Source organism: Melozone crissalis, unplaced genomic scaffold, assembly GCF_028551555.1.
Source record: "Melozone crissalis strain CALT ecotype California unplaced genomic scaffold, PUWL_Pcris_2 ptg000005l_1, whole genome shotgun sequence".
Lineage (NCBI taxonomy): Eukaryota > Metazoa > Chordata > Aves > Passeriformes > Passerellidae > Melozone > Melozone crissalis.
This window is the reverse complement of record NW_026535783.1, coordinates 40011702-40029041: the sequence shown is the minus strand read 5'-3', so window position 1 is coordinate 40029041 and position 17340 is coordinate 40011702. Positions and strand designations below refer to the sequence as shown.

Below are 17340 nucleotides of genomic sequence, written 5' to 3'. Positions count from 1 at the left end.
TGGTTCATAATTCTAGGACCAGGGAAAGGGCATCACCTGTGGCTTGCAGACTAAGAAATTTGAATTTGCTGTTCAGCTGAGGGTTTGCCACAGTATCAACAGTTTATAAGGTTATGAAATATTAATGCAGCTTTGTACTGCAGAAAATAAAAAGTGTAAAATGGGATATTTAGAATTAAGTTAACCTTATAAACAAATTCAGAGGTACATATTGCAGGGACTACAATCTGCCCCACTTCTACACTATTTGAAACTTCTTAAATTTTTTTTTTCGTGTGTGAAACCAACACATGACTGATTGCTATACTAAGTGCTGGCAAATTATGTAGTAACCTTTTATGTATTTTTGGCATCTTTCCCACTGCCACCCCCTACTCCCCCAAGCTGCTACAAATCAAACCACATACACTATGGATTGCAAAGCAGCGTTTATGTTGCCTAACCACAGAAGTCTGTGGTTTAAAACGTCTGTAGCCTCAGGAGCTCATTAAACTGACAATCTCAAATTGCCTCTTTTCAGTGCTAGTACTTTTTTTTGCCTTGCATTAGAATTCAAGTCTGCAGTCCATCATTCTGTCCCCTGCCAAATTTTCATCTGTGTGGCTTTGCAGTGCTTGGTACACAGTGTTGCTAAAACAAAAATTAGCAGCCAGTGGCAACTAACAGAAAGGCATTTGCAACCACTGAGCCCTATCAATGCTGAATGGAGTTATGTGTATATTTTGTTGTCAGAGACTACTCACATTGTGTTATTACCTCTCTTCTTTACAGTGAATTTTGCAGGGGCTAAGTACACCTGCTGGATTATATTTTGTCAGGTCTATCAAATTATTCACATTAGAAAAGACATTTTGTTTTGGCAGAGATGAAGATTCCATGTTTATCTGAGTTAACTTGTATGGTTCACAGTACCTTCTCATTGTATGTATTGTTGTACTGTAACTGGCTCTTCAATGTTTCCTTTGATGCCCCAAGAGTTTAAGCTTCATGTAACATCATATTTACATGCATATTTGTGCGTTTATGCATACAGAGGAAATATGTTTACATACATCAATACATACATGTGTATTTTCATGTGTTTTTAGGATTGGTTTTCAGCATTCTGTTTAGATGATGGTGGGAAAGCACTGCCTGTGTTCAGTAATGAACAAGGATAAATAATCAATCTACTGAAAATCCTGTGGAACAATTAATTATTGTAATCTTAAAGACCCTGTCAGAAGGATTTCTGTGTAGCATGTTTTCAGAATGTTTTTATTACTGAGCATCCATGCCTGTAGGAGATGGGAAATGGGATGGAAATCCTTGCAATATGACATGCCTTTGTGTTGCCTCTGTTCAGGAGATGAGTGCAAAGCCTAAAGCATCTCTTCTCTCGCCACTTCCTGCTTGGGAAATAGGACCGGGAGTACTGAAGTTTCAGAACGGGAAAGGTGGTTTTCTTACCAAGTATTTTATGGTTCATTTTTTTTCTCCTTGCTGCAGTTACCCAATTAAAGCTGGGAAATGAACTTGCAAACTCCCATTTCATGGCTTTTTCTAGTGGTGAAGAATTTAAAAGGTTGTTCTCTCTCTCCCTCCCCTACACCCATCCAAAAATCTCCTTCCTCCTCTGTGTTTTAGGTTGACTATATTGGGATTTAGAAGACCGTGGCACATCTTTCTGTTAGTTGCTCTGCAGCAGAGTTTTGCCAAACCTCAATGTCTTCTTGTATTGTCAGATTTCAGTTTTTTGAGAGCCAGGTGTCACAACAGCCAGTGATTTTAAAGATTACAGGCACATCTTATAATTGGTCCACTTTTGAAAGAGAGAGAGAAATACAAGCATATTCGATCACTTTTGATCTGGGTCAATACTTTCCAGCACAGAAGAGAGAATATAGTACTTTGCCTTTATCTAAACTATAAAAGTAAGCGTTTAATGGTGGGGAGATCCACTGTGGGACTCTCTAGATGTTCTTACTACCTTATAGAAAAGAGTCTGTCTGCAGGTTTGGTAAAGATTTTATGGTTAAAAGTGCTGTTTGCCTTGTATTCCCATTCTTGTAATATATGGTAGAAGCAACCTGTCAAAAGTTTTAATTGCTGGGCGAATATTCTCTTTGCTGTTTTGCTCATTATGTGAAAAGAAAATAAAGACACATAAATGCACAACTTGCCCAGAACAAGGTGGGAATATGTTAAGAGGTGTCCTCAAGTAGAACTCAGGTCTCAAGCATCAATTTTGTTCCTTCTCTGATGTACTAATCAATTAATGTAGCTGGATACTTGATGGTAACTCACTTAATTTTGTCAACAGGAATGTGCACGGTTTAGTAAAAACTATTTGCAAGTTAATACAAATTCAAGCTGTTCAGCTCGGAAAAGATGGAGATGAGTCTGTCTGGAGTCTGTATGGAATCAGGTTAGTTTTACATTCTTTATTTAGAAGCAATAATAACTTTCTATCTGATTTCCTGGGAAAAAAAAAAAAAGAAAATTATGTTAATACTGGATTTTGATCTTACTCTTTTTTGTGTATTTTGCTTTGTTCACACTGCACAGGTAATGAAGTGCTGGCACAGGTTGCCCACAGAGGTTGTGGAATCTGTCTTTAGAGATAAGAGAACCTGACTGTATGTGATAATGGGTAGCCTTTACTAACTGACTGCTTGAGCATGTGGGTTGGACTGGATGATCTGAGTAGCTCCCTTTCAACCTAAGTGATGATCTGATTTTGTGGTTTTTGGTTGGGTTTTTTTCGGTTGAAAGTTTTAAGGAGTTGTAATATAAGGATAAGATTGCCACCATAAGCTCAAAAGGGACAGTGGCAGTGGGGCAATGGGAGGAGGAGGGGGGGGAAAACAAGTACTATTACTTGTTCAAATACTGGATGACTTCTAATATTTCTTTTAATAAGTATTTTATTTTAAAGTTATGAATCACTTCTCACTTGTTTTTCCTGCTTTGTTCTTATTACAAAAGTCAAGTTCCCAAATGTCTTTGCTGTTAAGGTGATTGACATGTAAAAATAAAATACTTAAATATGTAGAGATACTTACCTAAAGCTTCTTGTCAGGCAATATCAGACTTTTGAAGAGGACATCCTAGTGACTTCATCCATCTCTTGAGAAACCATGAGTCAGTACTAACATTAAAAGCCTCTGTTGTACCTTTTCTGGAGAACAGAAAAGCTTGGTAGATGTTATTAATGCTTTTCAAGTTACTTTTTATGCAATAAAATTTATCATTGTAGGAGGCTGTGGCTATAATGGCTTAAGGATATCAAATTCATTATTTGAGGGACAGGAATCATGTCTTCTATTGAGCAAAAGAAAATAGTGAAGAAAGTGAAACACCAAAGGTGTGCTGGATGTGTTTGCATTCCTGAAATCCTTCATGTGGCTCTATCAGTTCTCTTTACAAAACCCCTACTTGTATGGAGCAGTTTTAAATGAAGGGTAGGTAGTGAAGACAGAATTCTTTTGGAACCTTTTTTAAAAGCTTCTGGTAGAAGATACTAAGTTAAAGGAACTTAATTCCGGCTTCGTATGAAAGAGAGGGTTGTAGGATGTAAGTGGAATAAAGAAATAGTCTCTGCCCAATAGAGCAAAGAAAAGTTATTACATTTTTTCACACTCACTGAAGGAGAAGTTACTGGTAACATACAGTGAAGGTGAAATTTGGTAATTCAGAATGATATAAAGTAAAATAGTAGAGAACTAAAAACAAGAAGTAGACTTTTATTTAGCCAATAGGGTTTTTGTTTTCCCTTTTGGTTACAGTTAACTTTGATAAAGAGAAATGATTGCTTGACATAGGGTCAGAGCCCTGAGATTTTGAAACCTGACTTCTGGTTTCTAGTGTATAGAGAAACCTGTCTCTTCATTGTAATGTAAATATAGTTGTGCTCCATGAAATGCCATTAAAACCTGATTTTTTTGTAAGGAATTGAAGAATGTATACAGTAGCTTACCAACAGTAATCTCCCATTACAGTGTTCATATATTATGCTGTCAGCTGTGCAAAAGTATTCCATATGGAAATCATCAACGAAAAATCAAAATGCAGCAGTACATTCTCAAGTGGTTTGTTATTGTCACCAGTATTGCAGGGTAATAAATAAATGTGACTTAGGCCAATGTTAGTTCTGGATAATAGAATTAATTTTATAATACAGCTTCTTGGGATGACACAATATCATGATCAGTTCCTGAAAAGAAATGGAAGAAAATTAATGTATTGTGGATTTGTGCATTTTACTCTATAGTGTTTCCCTGGGATGGAGTTAACTTTTTCCAGAGCAGCCATCTGCAGCCACTATAGTGTTGATAACACATCAGTTTTGGCTTCTGCTGAGCAGTGCTATCCCTCCGGCCCATTACCATCCCTCAAAGAGCCAGTAAGGCTCTTTAGAGGGGGCATAGCCAGGATAGCTTATCCAGTCTAACAAAAGGGATATTTCATATCGTATGACACTGTGCTCAGGAGTAAAAGCTAAGAGGAAGGAGCTGGGGGTGGATTTGTTGTTAAGGTGTTTGTCTTCCAAAGCAATTACTGTGCATACTGAAGCCCTACTGCACAGAAATTGGCTACACATTGCCTGCTGATGGAAAGTAAAGAATATTTTTAAATTTTCCTTGCTTTCTTTTCTGGCCTTTGCTTTTCTTTAGTAAACTGCCTATTTTTTTAACCCAGCAAGGGCTCCTGTTAGCATTCTCAGTGCAGGTGGTTTATGATATATATGTACAAAAAATTGAATATGATTTTTTTCTGAAGGCTATTAGCCTTTTTTAAAATGAAATAGTATTTTATGATATTATTCATGATTCATCATGCATGATTTTACTGTTTTAAAGTTATAGAGAACTGCTACTTTTCTGAATTCAAGATTCAGAGCAGGTAACAAAATGCTTTAGAAATGTATATTTGATGGAGTGAAGTGCTGTTCCTGAAGGGACCAGCTTTCAGAAAGGGCCAGGGTCACATCTGCATACACAGAAAGGTGTGTTGACTGGACACATTGTTTCCTCATACAGAAAAAGAAGTTGAGTGGGTAATGACTGTGTTTGCTTGTGTGTTTTGCTTTATCCTCAACCCACTAGCAGTAATTTAGGGTAGTGGTGCTGTAATGTCATTTAAAGATGCATGTTTTACAGTGATGTTCTAGCAATTCTTAAGATGATGTTGATAATAAGTTGCATCTACACAGCTCAGTTTTCTTTCTGCTAATAGCATTATCAAGTGGAACATTCTTGATTTCTCTTTTTAGTGCTTCATTATTAATCAGTGTTTATTGTGGAGCTTAGCTGACTTACTTCATCATCCAGTTCAGTGCAATTCTATTCATTTCAGAACATACAAGATCTGTAATAAAAGATTTGCTGTTTTTCTCAAATAGCAAGCCATTTTAATTTGAAACTTCATGTTTCAGATGCTGACTTTAGGAAGGTTCCCCTGGCTTTGGTGTCATTGCAGCATTTAAATGATGAATGGAGACATATTCTCTTGATGAAGAAAGGTGGTTGATTTTTAAAACATGACAAAGTTATTGAAATAAGAAGCTGCTATAACCCTATATGTCTTTACAAGGCCTGTGTGCTTTCAAGGTTCTGGCATTGCATGTGAACAGTGTTTCTAGCTTACTGCCTGCTAAGGATCTGGACTATGGTGTCACTGGATTCAGGTGCTAGACAAGCAACAACTTTTTTGGCTCCTGCATGCTGTCATTTTTGGAAAGCTGCAATGAAGCAATAACCTTAGCTTTTCTAGTCTTTGTGCACAGATTGTAAAAGACTCTAACTTCAGTGAAATGTTTACAGGATCTAGGAAGGTGGACATATGAAGAACATTAAGTAAGTTAACACATTTTTGAGAAATGAATGTGAGAAGTGACAGGCTTCTAGCCCCAAATATGAGGGCCAGACCTGTAATATGCATCGTTTGTGTTCTTAGTAGATGGCATCTGTTTTCTGAACATATTTCAAGTAGTCTATAGCATCAGCCAGCTTTCTGAAAGAACCTTTGTCTTCAGATTTTTTATTTTCCTGAAAAGAAACACGTCTTCAGAAGAAAAATTATTTCATGAGCAGAGGGAGAGCCAGTTTAAAAAAAAACCATGTATTTTTTGCTGTGTTGTAACCACATAGCAAAGAAAACGAGAGTCATAGGTATGTAAATACTCTTCAGCCAGCTTTCATAGTTTGGTGGGCCTTTAATTCAGCTGATGGCTATGTAATTCTTTGCTTATCTTCACATCTAGTCAGTTACCCACGACTCAAAAAATGTTAACATTGAGAATGTTAAAAAAACATAATGAGGAGCACCTCTTTAAGTTTAGGAATATGTCTGGTACATGTTTTTTCATAAATAGTGTTTTGCTAGGCATAGCATAACTCTAAAAATTCCTGATTATAGTAGATAAGTATTACCTCTTTAGTTTAGCGAAGGGAAGCCTTAATGTACTATCGCATTGTGCATTTCAAATTTGCCAGGTAATGGAAAAAATTCTTTTATGGTGTTCTTTCAGATCTCACTCACTTCATTTGTAACTGAGTTGGTTCAGTGCTGCTAAAGATGAAGCCCATGTTGTATTGCAGTGGTATTGGATATGAGTGTGTCTCAGTGAATATTGTCTTCTCTAATAAAAAGACTGTTGGAAATTCTGGCTTTTTGATTCTCTGAAGTTTTTAAAGCAATGGTAGTAAGTGAAATAGCATTGTAAATTGTTCCTAAAAGGCATATCTGACTGTCACTCATGTAGTGTCTGAAACTGAGGCAGTGTCTCTTGAGAGTCTCCTTCAAGGGATAACTCTGAAATCATTCACTGCTCTGTAGGCAAAACTCCTTTAAGGTCTTGTAGCACAGATTTGTTGGACCTGTGAGCTGGAAAGATGGTTAGCCAAACTGAAGGTGGTGGTTTGCAGCAAATTTATGCTGCCTTTCTCTGTTTGCCTTTCAACTTACGGCATAGAATGGTTTGAGTTGGAAGGGTCCCTAAAGATCACCTAGTTGCAGCACCCCAGTCCCAGACAGAGGCACCTTCCACTAGACCATGTTGCTCAAAGGCTCATCCAGCCTGTCCTTGATGTGTAGGGATGGGGCATCCAGAACTCTGGGTAGTAAGTTACTCTAGTTAAATGACTTTGGTTTTGTTTCTGACAGAGCAGGTTATGTACTTCAGGCTTCCCACCTTCCCAGGTTTTCCTCCACTTGGAGGAAATTTTAATCTCCTTTCAGGAGTTTTGAGAAAATATTTTCTTTTGATAGTGTAGTGATCTTAACAAAGTTCTTAAAGGGTGTTGGTAAAAGGAAGAGGTTAAATTGGCTATTTCGACAGCCACGCTTATAAGTTTGTTGTTTTGCATACTTCCTTCTGTGTTATAGATATAAATGTGATTTCTTGTCTTTCAGGAGCACTCCTAATCCATTAATCACTGTCCTGGAAAACAGACCTGATTGCTGGCCAGTTCTACTACAGCAGATAACTGCATTTTTCCATCAGTGTCCAGAAAGGTAAGTGAATGAAAAAATTTAAAAAGCCTAGCAAATGTGGACAGCTGAATCGTATCACTGTAACTGTTATGTTGAAGGCAAACAAGCTGTAAGAATTCTGTATTTTGTGAAAGATACTTGTAAAATGTAATTATACATTTACAATGTATATATTTATAATTTTATGTATACAATGTATAGCTATTTATAACTCACAATTTAAGATAGTATAAATAATAATAATTAATTAAATACTGGTATAATCAACTAAAATCAATTTCATAGCTTTTTATCAAATATGTTGATAAATTTTGAATGGGTATAGAATAATTAGTGTAAAACTGGTAGTGTATTTGGATTTTTTTTAAAAAATCAGCAATTTGGCTTATCAACAGTCAAAATTTTGTAAAAATTTTGACTGCTTAGTCGTAAAAAGTGAATACAACTGTAACTCATCTATACAAAATGATGGGATGATGAAGGAAAAGTAAAGACGATTAAATCACCAGAAGGGATGAGGTCTTGAAAAACAATGTATCCTTCTGATTTAAAAATACAGAAAAAAAGTCTATGGAACAACCTTATTATCAAGCATCATTAAAATGACCAAATGCTCCACAGCCAACAATCTCAGCCTGTTCTTCATGCTTACCACTAAGGAGTTTGTCCAGTAAAACTTCAGTGTAAGACAATGAATCTGTGGCATTCTCAAAGAGTACTCTTTTATATGATTTTACACCTATATGTATGCTTTACAGATAAAAATATCCCTTATTTCCTGTTTTCTGAAAGACTAATAACAGAGTAATAGAGCAGAGAAATTGGCTTCTCTGTTCTCTTGCTCTTTGTGAAGAAACAAGTTAATTAATCTCTTAAATTTCTGGTGGGCTTAGACTACATGATCAGTAGTAAGACTTTCAAGCAAAAGTATGTTTTGCTCAATTTAATTGATCACGGTCTTTTTCAAATGTTGTTAATTCTTTCACTCAGCTGCTAAATCTGGGACTCCACTGAAGTCCCCTCAGATGTATCAATGGAGTGAACTGTAGATTTTTTGCTGAGTGGCTTCTTTTGAATTAAAATAGGAGTTTTTCTTAGTGAAAAGGAAAATATAGATGTTCTTTTTGGTGCTCTTTGTTCAAGATTTCTGTAGGTAAAGTGCTACACTGAGAATGTGGAATCACAGAATAATTTAGGTTTGGAAATACCCGTCAGAACATGGAGTTGAGCCGTTAACCTAATGCTATCAAGTCCCCCACTAAACAGTGTCCCTAAGTGTGGTGTAAACAAGCTATGTTAATGTGACCTATTACTGAATTTTTTCTACAGTTTTGCATCAAGACTGAGTCTTGATGCAAAACTGTACAAGCTTGTTTAAAACAGAGTTTTGATTTGCTGTTGATGTACTGGATGGTAGGAATGCTCTGCAGAGGGATTTGGAGAGACTGGATTTATTGGGTTGAGGCCACTGGTATGAGGTTCAACCCCAAATGTTGGGTCCTGCACTGTGGTCACAACAATTCCATGGAGGAAAGAGCTGAGGGAAGAGTGGCTGGAAAACTGCACAAAGGAAAAGGACCTGAGGGTGCTAGTTGACAGCATGTGAACATGAGCCAGCATGTGCCCATGTGGCCAAGAAGGCCAATGGCATCCTGGCTTGCATCAGAAATAGTGTGGCCAGCAGGTACAGGACTAGGAAATGTACTTGGCACTGGTGAGGCTACAGATCAAACCCTTTGTCCATTCTGGGCCCCTCATGACAAGAAGGACATGGAGGTGCTGGAGCAAGTCCAGAGTAGGGCAATGGAGCTGGTGAAGGGTCTGAGCACATATCTGATGAGGAGCAGCTGGGGGTGTTTAGCACAGAGGAAAGGAGACTGAGGGGTGATGCTATTGTTCTCTGCCTGAAAGGAGGAGCCAGGTGGGGGTCATCCTGTTCTCCCAAGTAACAAGTGACAGGATAAGAGTAAATAGGCTCAAGTTGCATCAAGGGAGGTTTAGATTGGCTATTAGGAAAAATTTCATCATGGGCTTGTTATGTAGCAGTCTGCTCAGGGAAGTGGTAGAGTCACCACCACTGGAAGTATTCAAAAAGACCTGTAAATGTGGCACTTGACATGGTTTAGCAGTGGGCATGACACTGCTGATTGGACTTGAGCCTAAACAATTCTATGATTCTATATTTGTTACTGTATTGACCATCATCTTCATGTGATTGTTTTAGTAATGTCAAGGACAGCTTGTATTCCTAACATGGTCAAGCCATGTTCTGTGATAATATTTTACTGGGAAGCCATGTTGATCAAAACAGTTCCTGTTTCACTTAATTGTATTAAGACCATTCTGCAAAAACTGATAAGTAAAGGATGACTCCTTTTTACTGAAATTATGTTTTATGTGTTTTAAAAAGATATTTCTCAGAATGGCACATTAGTCTGTTATGACATTCAGCAAGGAAAGTCACTTTCTTGAATTGATGAGGAGAAAAAAAATTAGCAATGTTGTAACCTGCAGGTTCATATTGAGTCTTTTAAAAAATTGCATTTTGAGGTATGGTTATGGTATTGGGTGTCATGATAGTACTTAGTTATGGTAAGTCCAAGTTTTTTTGTGAGATTTAGTAATGTCCTTCTCAACACCGTTCTGTTAACTGGGTCTTGTGAATTTTTGCAGGTAATGTCACATTCCTTGGCTTTCCTTGTAGTTACACTTTCAGTAGAAAGCATTCTTGACAAACTTATTTTTTGAACTGCAGGGCAGAGGGTTCATGTGTTGGCATAATGGCTTCATTTCTGAGATACCTCTATTGTGAACCATCCCAGTTACGGGAATATGCTGAACTGCGAATGGGTTTACTTAAGATCTTAGTGCAACCTCATGGGCCAAAGCACAAAGAAGCACCCTCCATGCTGGAATGTGAGATTCTTCGACTTCTGTGTGATTTGATTCCACACTTGCAGGTACAGCTGTTGCCTGACCCTACCTTTTACAAACAGAAATTACCAAAAATAGCAATAGTATTATTATTATTGTTGTCTTTCAAGTGTGCACATATAGCATTCTTTTCCATTTTCTGTAGATGCAATTTGTTGATAATATATAAATCTAACAAACTGTCTCATTCTGGTAGAAGATAAGGCTTTGTTCAAATCTGATACACCTGCTAAGATAGGAATTGAAACATGTTTACCATAATTACTTCTGTTTAGTTGCCTCAGTAAACATACAGTAAACTTAGAAAGACAGTAATGAGAAAATTTTTTTAAATGGCAAGATATTTGTCAAAACCACATAGTTTTAACTTGAAGTGGATAATATTAAAATTAAGCAAACTATATGAGAAGCATGATCTAGGTATTTCTAGATATTCCTTTCTCATTCTTTATAACAGAGTGATTAGTGGGTCTGAACAGAAAATTTAGTTGTTCTGGAATGTGCTGAAGGTTTTGAATGTTTTTTTAAGTTGCCCAGTGATACATGACAGGAGCTAGGGATTTAATCTCACAATCCCCTTTGGTTACAGGCCTGTGATGTTGGTTAAACTTAAAAGCTCTGCTTTTCCTCATGCTTTACCGTGATACCAGTTAAGCATTTTGTACCTATCTTTTCCTTCTTCTTTTGATATTAGGACAAAGCTTCAGATAGATGTATTCAGCCAAACGTGAGGTGCTTTGTCCTTATTGCTGTGGAGAGAGGGTTCATTAATATGACTAATATAAAGCTAAGTAGGCTTCTTATAAGGATATTTAGTAGCATTTTTCTGCTATGGCATTTTCCTAGAAAAGTCTTCTTTGTAGTCACAGCTACTTTCCACAATCTTTTGGAAGACATATAGCTTCCATTATACATGTTTATCTTGGTTCAGGTCTATTCCTTGTGATGATGGGCGCATGCTGACCTTTTCTAGTCTCAGAGAGATTTCTGATTTTGTTTCAATTTTACCCAAGCTTCAGTATAACATTGGGTTTTAAATGTATGACCAAGCTTCAGGCTTGAAAACATTTAGCCATAAAAATGGCACTGAATAAAACTTACAAAATTAGTTATGAGTCTTTGTTTCCTTCATACATGTTGGCATTTATTTTTTTAAAACAAGAAATCAGTTGTTTTTTTAAAACAGAAATAATTTTTTCGAACTTGTATTAATACTTGAACTTTTTTGTCTTGCCTGAGATACAACTTCCACAATGGAAGGTACTTCCTTCAGGAAACCTGTTTGATGGACTGTTTTGTAATCTATCAATTCCTTCCTCTTCTTTCTCTGAACCTCAGGTTGTTCTTACACTTTCATTTTAGCATAGCTTAATTTAATTGTCTGTGTAATACAGATGCTGAATGTTTCCCTGTCATTTTGTCTGACAATGTCAACTAAGCTGTCAGAAGCACAGCTCTTCACTTGTAGACTTTTCTGCTGATCAATTCAGTGAGATTTCTGCTTAGAGCAGATTATTTATAGAAAAAAAGGGAATAAAAATCAGGGTGTGATGCTTAACGCTAGCTCCAGAGTTTGGATTGGAACAGTGCATTTGTCTGGAAGTAGAGTTTTCAAGAACAGAAGACACTGTCATCCAATACATGGGGATTTTCTGGGGACAATCTGCTTCTTGAAACCTCTTTAGCGAGCATTTAGATATGGAGATACTGCTTTTGGGTATCACACTTCAGCTTTTAGTTTTTGTGGTAGTTAGATTGAGTGGTGTTCTAGAATTGAGACACCACTGCCTTTCTTTTTTGAGACAAATGGTAAAATCATGGTTATTTTGTAAAGGAAGTATTGTAGAGCCAGATGTTTCTGTTATAAGAATGTTTACTTGCTTAATGAAATCCCCACTCACTTTTTTGTGCTGTTGTAGAAGCCCGAATAGCTGAGTTAATTGCTGTTGCTTTAGAGTAAAAAGGGATTTTTCTCATCAGCTACCAAGAAATATTTTAATTCTTTCACATGTTTCTCATTTTACTTCAAAATATCAAACAGCAGTTCATAAGTTATTCAGGGAAGTTGAATAAGGGATTCCTGGCATTAGTTTGTAAGATGTTTCTTCAAAGATTTGGTACTATGCAATAGAAACATAGCAGAACTAATAAAACTAATTCTAAGTTCTGCGTAGACAGGGAAGGGCACCTAAATCATCATGTGTTTTGCCTTTTTTTTTGTTTTAACCACTTTTCTGCAGCTTAAAGACTTACTGCAAGTTACAGAAGCCTTGTTTTTCCTGCAAGAGCTGTTCCTCAGCCTACTACGCTATCCTTCGTTTTGGGAAGTTCAGTTATCGCAGCTTAGTCTGCAGCTGTTATGCTTCTGTGAAGTGTGTTTAAATGTGACAGGAGAATGCTCATCTTTGATCTCCCTAATAGAGGACAACTTTGAGCTCCTAAAAGAGGTAAGAGTATATGGTAAAAACGTAAAATAGTTTATTAAATTTAAAGATTGTCATGTTTAAGTCAGCAGAGACATTGATACATGACATTCACCTGACGGTGACCAGTGTTGATTTCAAAAGTTTCTCCTTTTTTTTCCCTTTTTCAGAATGTAAAAACTGGTTCTGTATATATCAGTTCTGTATATATTAATCTTTTAGTACAAAAATTTGTTTAAAGTGAGTTACAACAATTTGGACAAAGTAGCTGAATAGTCTAATTACTTAGTTAAAATGCTATTTCTACACAGCTATATTCTTCATTGCTCTGTCACTGCATGTGCACTTACCATGATTCATGAAGATAATCTTACAAAGTTTTGGTAGTTTCCTGTTTGTTCTGTTTACTGTCACTGAGAAACAGAAAAGACTTGGAACTTTTTTCTTTTTTCCTCATAGGTATTTCCAGTGGACCAGTATATAGTTGGCCTAGCACTTCTACTTCTGCAAACTCCAGAAAGTCAGCAAAAGTCAGTCTTGAGTCTAGGTAAAGCTCATCTTGTGAAAGAGGAATCCACACTCTTAAAACTGTGTCTTTGCTTCTTCATATTTATGAAATAAGCACATCATTCCCCTGGAATTGGATTGGGTGGTGAAATTGGACTTTCTTTATAAGCAGAATTTTTCCTGAATCTAAAAATAATGGCAGTAAAAATAATTTTTCCTACTACACTGACTTATTCCATTGATGTTAATGTATTTTAAGCTCCCTGCTGTCTTGGAGCTTATTGGTTTCATTTTTGAGCCAACAGGATATTCTTAGCTGATGCTCATGCATCCTGAGTGGTTTCTTATTACAGGTATTGAGAGCAGGCATGACGATCATGGCAATGTTTGGCTGTGCTTTTGACTTAGCAGTTTTGATTAGTGTGGTTATTCCAGTAAAAACAAAGGTCTGTGCTACATTTAATTTCTGTATTTTTTGCTGCCATCAGGTACTTTCCTATAAACAACAGAAATATTTGTGTCTCTAAATGAAAAATGGCAAAAAAATCCTTTACTCTTTATATACACATAGAGTAAATCTGAGGACCTTTACTTTGCTCAAATGGAGTGTTTCCTAGAAGTGCCTCTGTCATGCCTAAAGGTACCAATCTTCTTTGCTTTTTTTCCTCCTTGACCTTTGTTTTTTTCCTCATTTTCTCTTGAATAGCCTTTAAGCTCCTTTCGTGCTCAGAAACCCAGGATGTCTCAACCACAGCCCTTACTTTGGTGATGCCTGTGCTACAGATCTTATCTTCTACAACAGTTGGAGATTGCATATCAGGGGATGTTTCTGGAACTACCAGGCAGCAGCTGGCTGTCAAACTGTTGGGAATATTAAAGGAGAAAGGTGTGAAGGATAAACAGGAATTGGTAAATTGATAAAGTTTCTTTCCTTTTTGGGGAGCAGGTAGGGGAGGCATTTAACATTTTTTCTGCACAAAGCCTAGCTGCTTGGGAAAGACTCTGCGTGTGTGAATTTCTTTGCGTGATACATTCTATGGGAATGTTTGAAAATATGTATAGTCCATAAAACTAGAGCAGTGGTGAAGTGAAAGTTTGTTTCTTTTCTGGATATTGGTTTTATTTAGCAAATGAGACTTTTTGACTTTAAGAGACCGTATAGATTTAAGAATTCACCTCTATTACTAAGCAAGTAACTGGATTTAGCAGAAACCAAGGTTACTTATATTTACTCTGTTTCTTTCAGACTTGTTTATTCTCTGCGTCTCTTCTTCCTTACTGCTGTGTGTGGCTATTATGTACTATTCTTTCTGCCTTGGCTGAAGAGAGTTACATAGCACCTAAGTGTCAATGAACAAATTTTGTCTCATTAACCTGAATCTTTTTACATGTTCTCTTGGGATTTTTTGGGTTTTAGTTATTTACTTATGTCCCACTTCTCTGTCATCTATTTGTTTATCTGCACTGTTCCAAGAACAGGTGACAGCAAATCTCTTTGATCAACATGTGTCTAGCAGTGGGGTAGCTAAGCTCCCTTACTGCTTTACACCCCTGTGTAAGACATCTAGTCTATCCTTACATAGGAAATGGAGCCCAGATGAGGTTATCTAGTATCCTATCCAATCACATGTTGAAAACATCCAGTGATGGGAGCTATGATGAGGACTATACCATGTCCCTGGGGAGGTTTTTCCAGTGAATGATTGTTTTCACTATCAAAAATGTCTTGCTTGTAATGTTGTCCCTCACCTTCTCCCAGGCATCTTGTATCCATTGCCCTTTGTATTCTCCAAGTGGCTCTTTGGGACAGGAGAGCTACTGTCCTCTTAGTAACTGCCCTTCAAGTACTGGAAAATAATAACATCTCCCCTTGAGCCTTCACTTCTGCAGGGTGAAAAGACCTGACTCATGGCACTCCTTTGACCCATCTTCAGTCCATCCACATCTGTTTTGGAACTGTGGGGGCCAGAACTGGGCACACTGCTCCATGTGCAGTCTGACAAGCACTGGTGAAGTGGGATGGTCACATCCCTCTCTGTGAGCAGTGCCCCCATGGATGCATCTCAGGATCCACTTTGCCTCAGTAGCTGCAGCAGTCACTGCTGACCTGGTGTCTGCGTGTTGCCCGCTGGGAGCCCTGGGCTCCTCTTGGCAAGGCTGTCCCACAGCTCACGGGACCCGGCCTGGCCAGGCTCTTCGGTTTGGGGCTCCCAGGTGCGGGACTCTGCACTTCCTTGGTTGAACTTTACACAGTTCCTGTGGCCCCATCTTCCAGCCTGTTCATATCTCTGTAAGGTGACTCTCCCTGCTCATGAGTCCCCCTCAACACCCAGTTTAGTGACACAGCAAACGTGGTGAGGGTGCTTTTGGTCCCATCATCCAGATCATTCATGGAGATGTTACAACTTGGAGCCCGGTACTGATCCTTAGGGGGGCCCCCTTGGGACAGGCTGCCAGTCTCAGAAAAGCACATTGATGAGAAGAAAAGGAAGTATTGAAAACCAGCATTATCAGTAACTTTTTTCCTGTCCTGTCTAGTAATTGGCTTATGTCTTCCCAGGCTTCTACTTAACTGCTTATGTATCTGATCAGCCATTTCTTCTTTTTGATAGCTGTGATTTATTCCATTTCCAGCTGAATCCTGACCTTCATGTATACTGCTGTGAAAATCCTTGCAAGGATCTTGTAGTCCCCAGTGGCTATTTGACCACCTTTCCATTGGGGGCGTGCTTCTTTTTTTTTGCTTTTAAACAGCACTCAGAAGTTAAGCCTTTAATGGCTTTTTTTTTCCTTTTGCATTGATGGTAGTGGGGAATATTTCTACCTTTCATGACATGATTTTGAAAGTTAGGATGGGGCTAGGCCTTCGTGTATGCTTTGCCATTGAGGGATTTTATTTATGTATATGTGTGTATGTGTATGTATATACACACAGAGCCCCCTATATATATATTTATGTTGATAGACTGTAATTTTGTACTTAACTAGCTTGACTAGAGTGCAGCAATAAAATAAATTGTGATCATAACCTCCCAATAAAGGGAGAAGAGAATGAGTACAATTACATAGCGAAACCTTTTGGGAATGTAATGTGGAATGGCAAATATCAATATAATATTTCAGGCTCTACCAATTTTAGCAGTTTTTCTCAGGCACTTAAAAAATATTAAAAAAAAGAGAACATCACTACCACAAACACAAAAAAAGCCCCACAAACAAACAACACCCTCTCAAAGAGAACTCCAAGCAGCAGAAAACCGTTCATAGGGTTCTGCTTTTGATTTCAAGGCATGTTATCTTCTACAAGCAGGCAACTAAACAGTGCATCTTATGTATCCTGGAACTCTTACTAGACCTCTATATGTCCTTGGATAAAGTTTAAATACCTTTTTAAATAATGGAAGTATCACAGCTGTACCCAGAAGACATTTTTGTCTCCAAGTGATCTTTCCAGCCAGAAGAGATAGCACTTCAGATTGCTGATTTTTACATACAATAGTTGTAATGTGCAAGTAATGGAATAAGCTAATTTTAATGTCATTTTTAAGAAGTAATGCTCCCTTCCATTTATCTACATTCTACTTTCCTATTAGCCAAAATAAATTTACATTGAATCAAACAGTGTGATTAAAATGAAATTCTGCACTTTTAATTAGAACAGCTTGTACCACTCAGAGTCTTTTTTTTTTTCCCCCTGGTTATTTAAAGCTGAGTGGACACATGCCTTTTGTATGCTGAATTCTGCTTTCAATGTTCATTTGGAGATCTCTTCTCCAATGGTTTCTTCACCTCATCTTTATATAAATGTTCTTCACCTGATTATTGCTGGCTAACTACTTTCTTGATAATGTAAAGATATTTTCTAAGGAAGCAAATAATTAGTGGGAAAGAGATGTCATGTCTTGTATGAAGCTTTCCTGTTTAATGAAAAATTTTGAACTTTATTTTACAGGAGCTTTAAAATGTATATACCCTTATATAAAGATCCAACTTAATTCCT

General features: G+C 37.4%; 1 protein-coding gene across 1 annotated transcript in view; it reads left to right on the top strand.

Annotated features, from left to right (window-relative positions):
- Positions 1-17340, top strand: part of FOCAD (focadhesin) — a 90342-nt gene that overhangs the window by 11185 nt on the left and 61817 nt on the right. Inside the window, exons 6-11 of the mRNA XM_054286399.1 lie at positions 2303-2407; positions 7396-7497; positions 10232-10436; positions 12651-12857; positions 13293-13380; positions 14047-14249. Coding sequence (XP_054142374.1) covers positions 2303-2407; positions 7396-7497; positions 10232-10436; positions 12651-12857; positions 13293-13380; positions 14047-14249 — 910 coding nt within the window. The remainder of the gene's footprint in view (positions 1-2302; positions 2408-7395; positions 7498-10231; positions 10437-12650; positions 12858-13292; positions 13381-14046; positions 14250-17340) is intronic.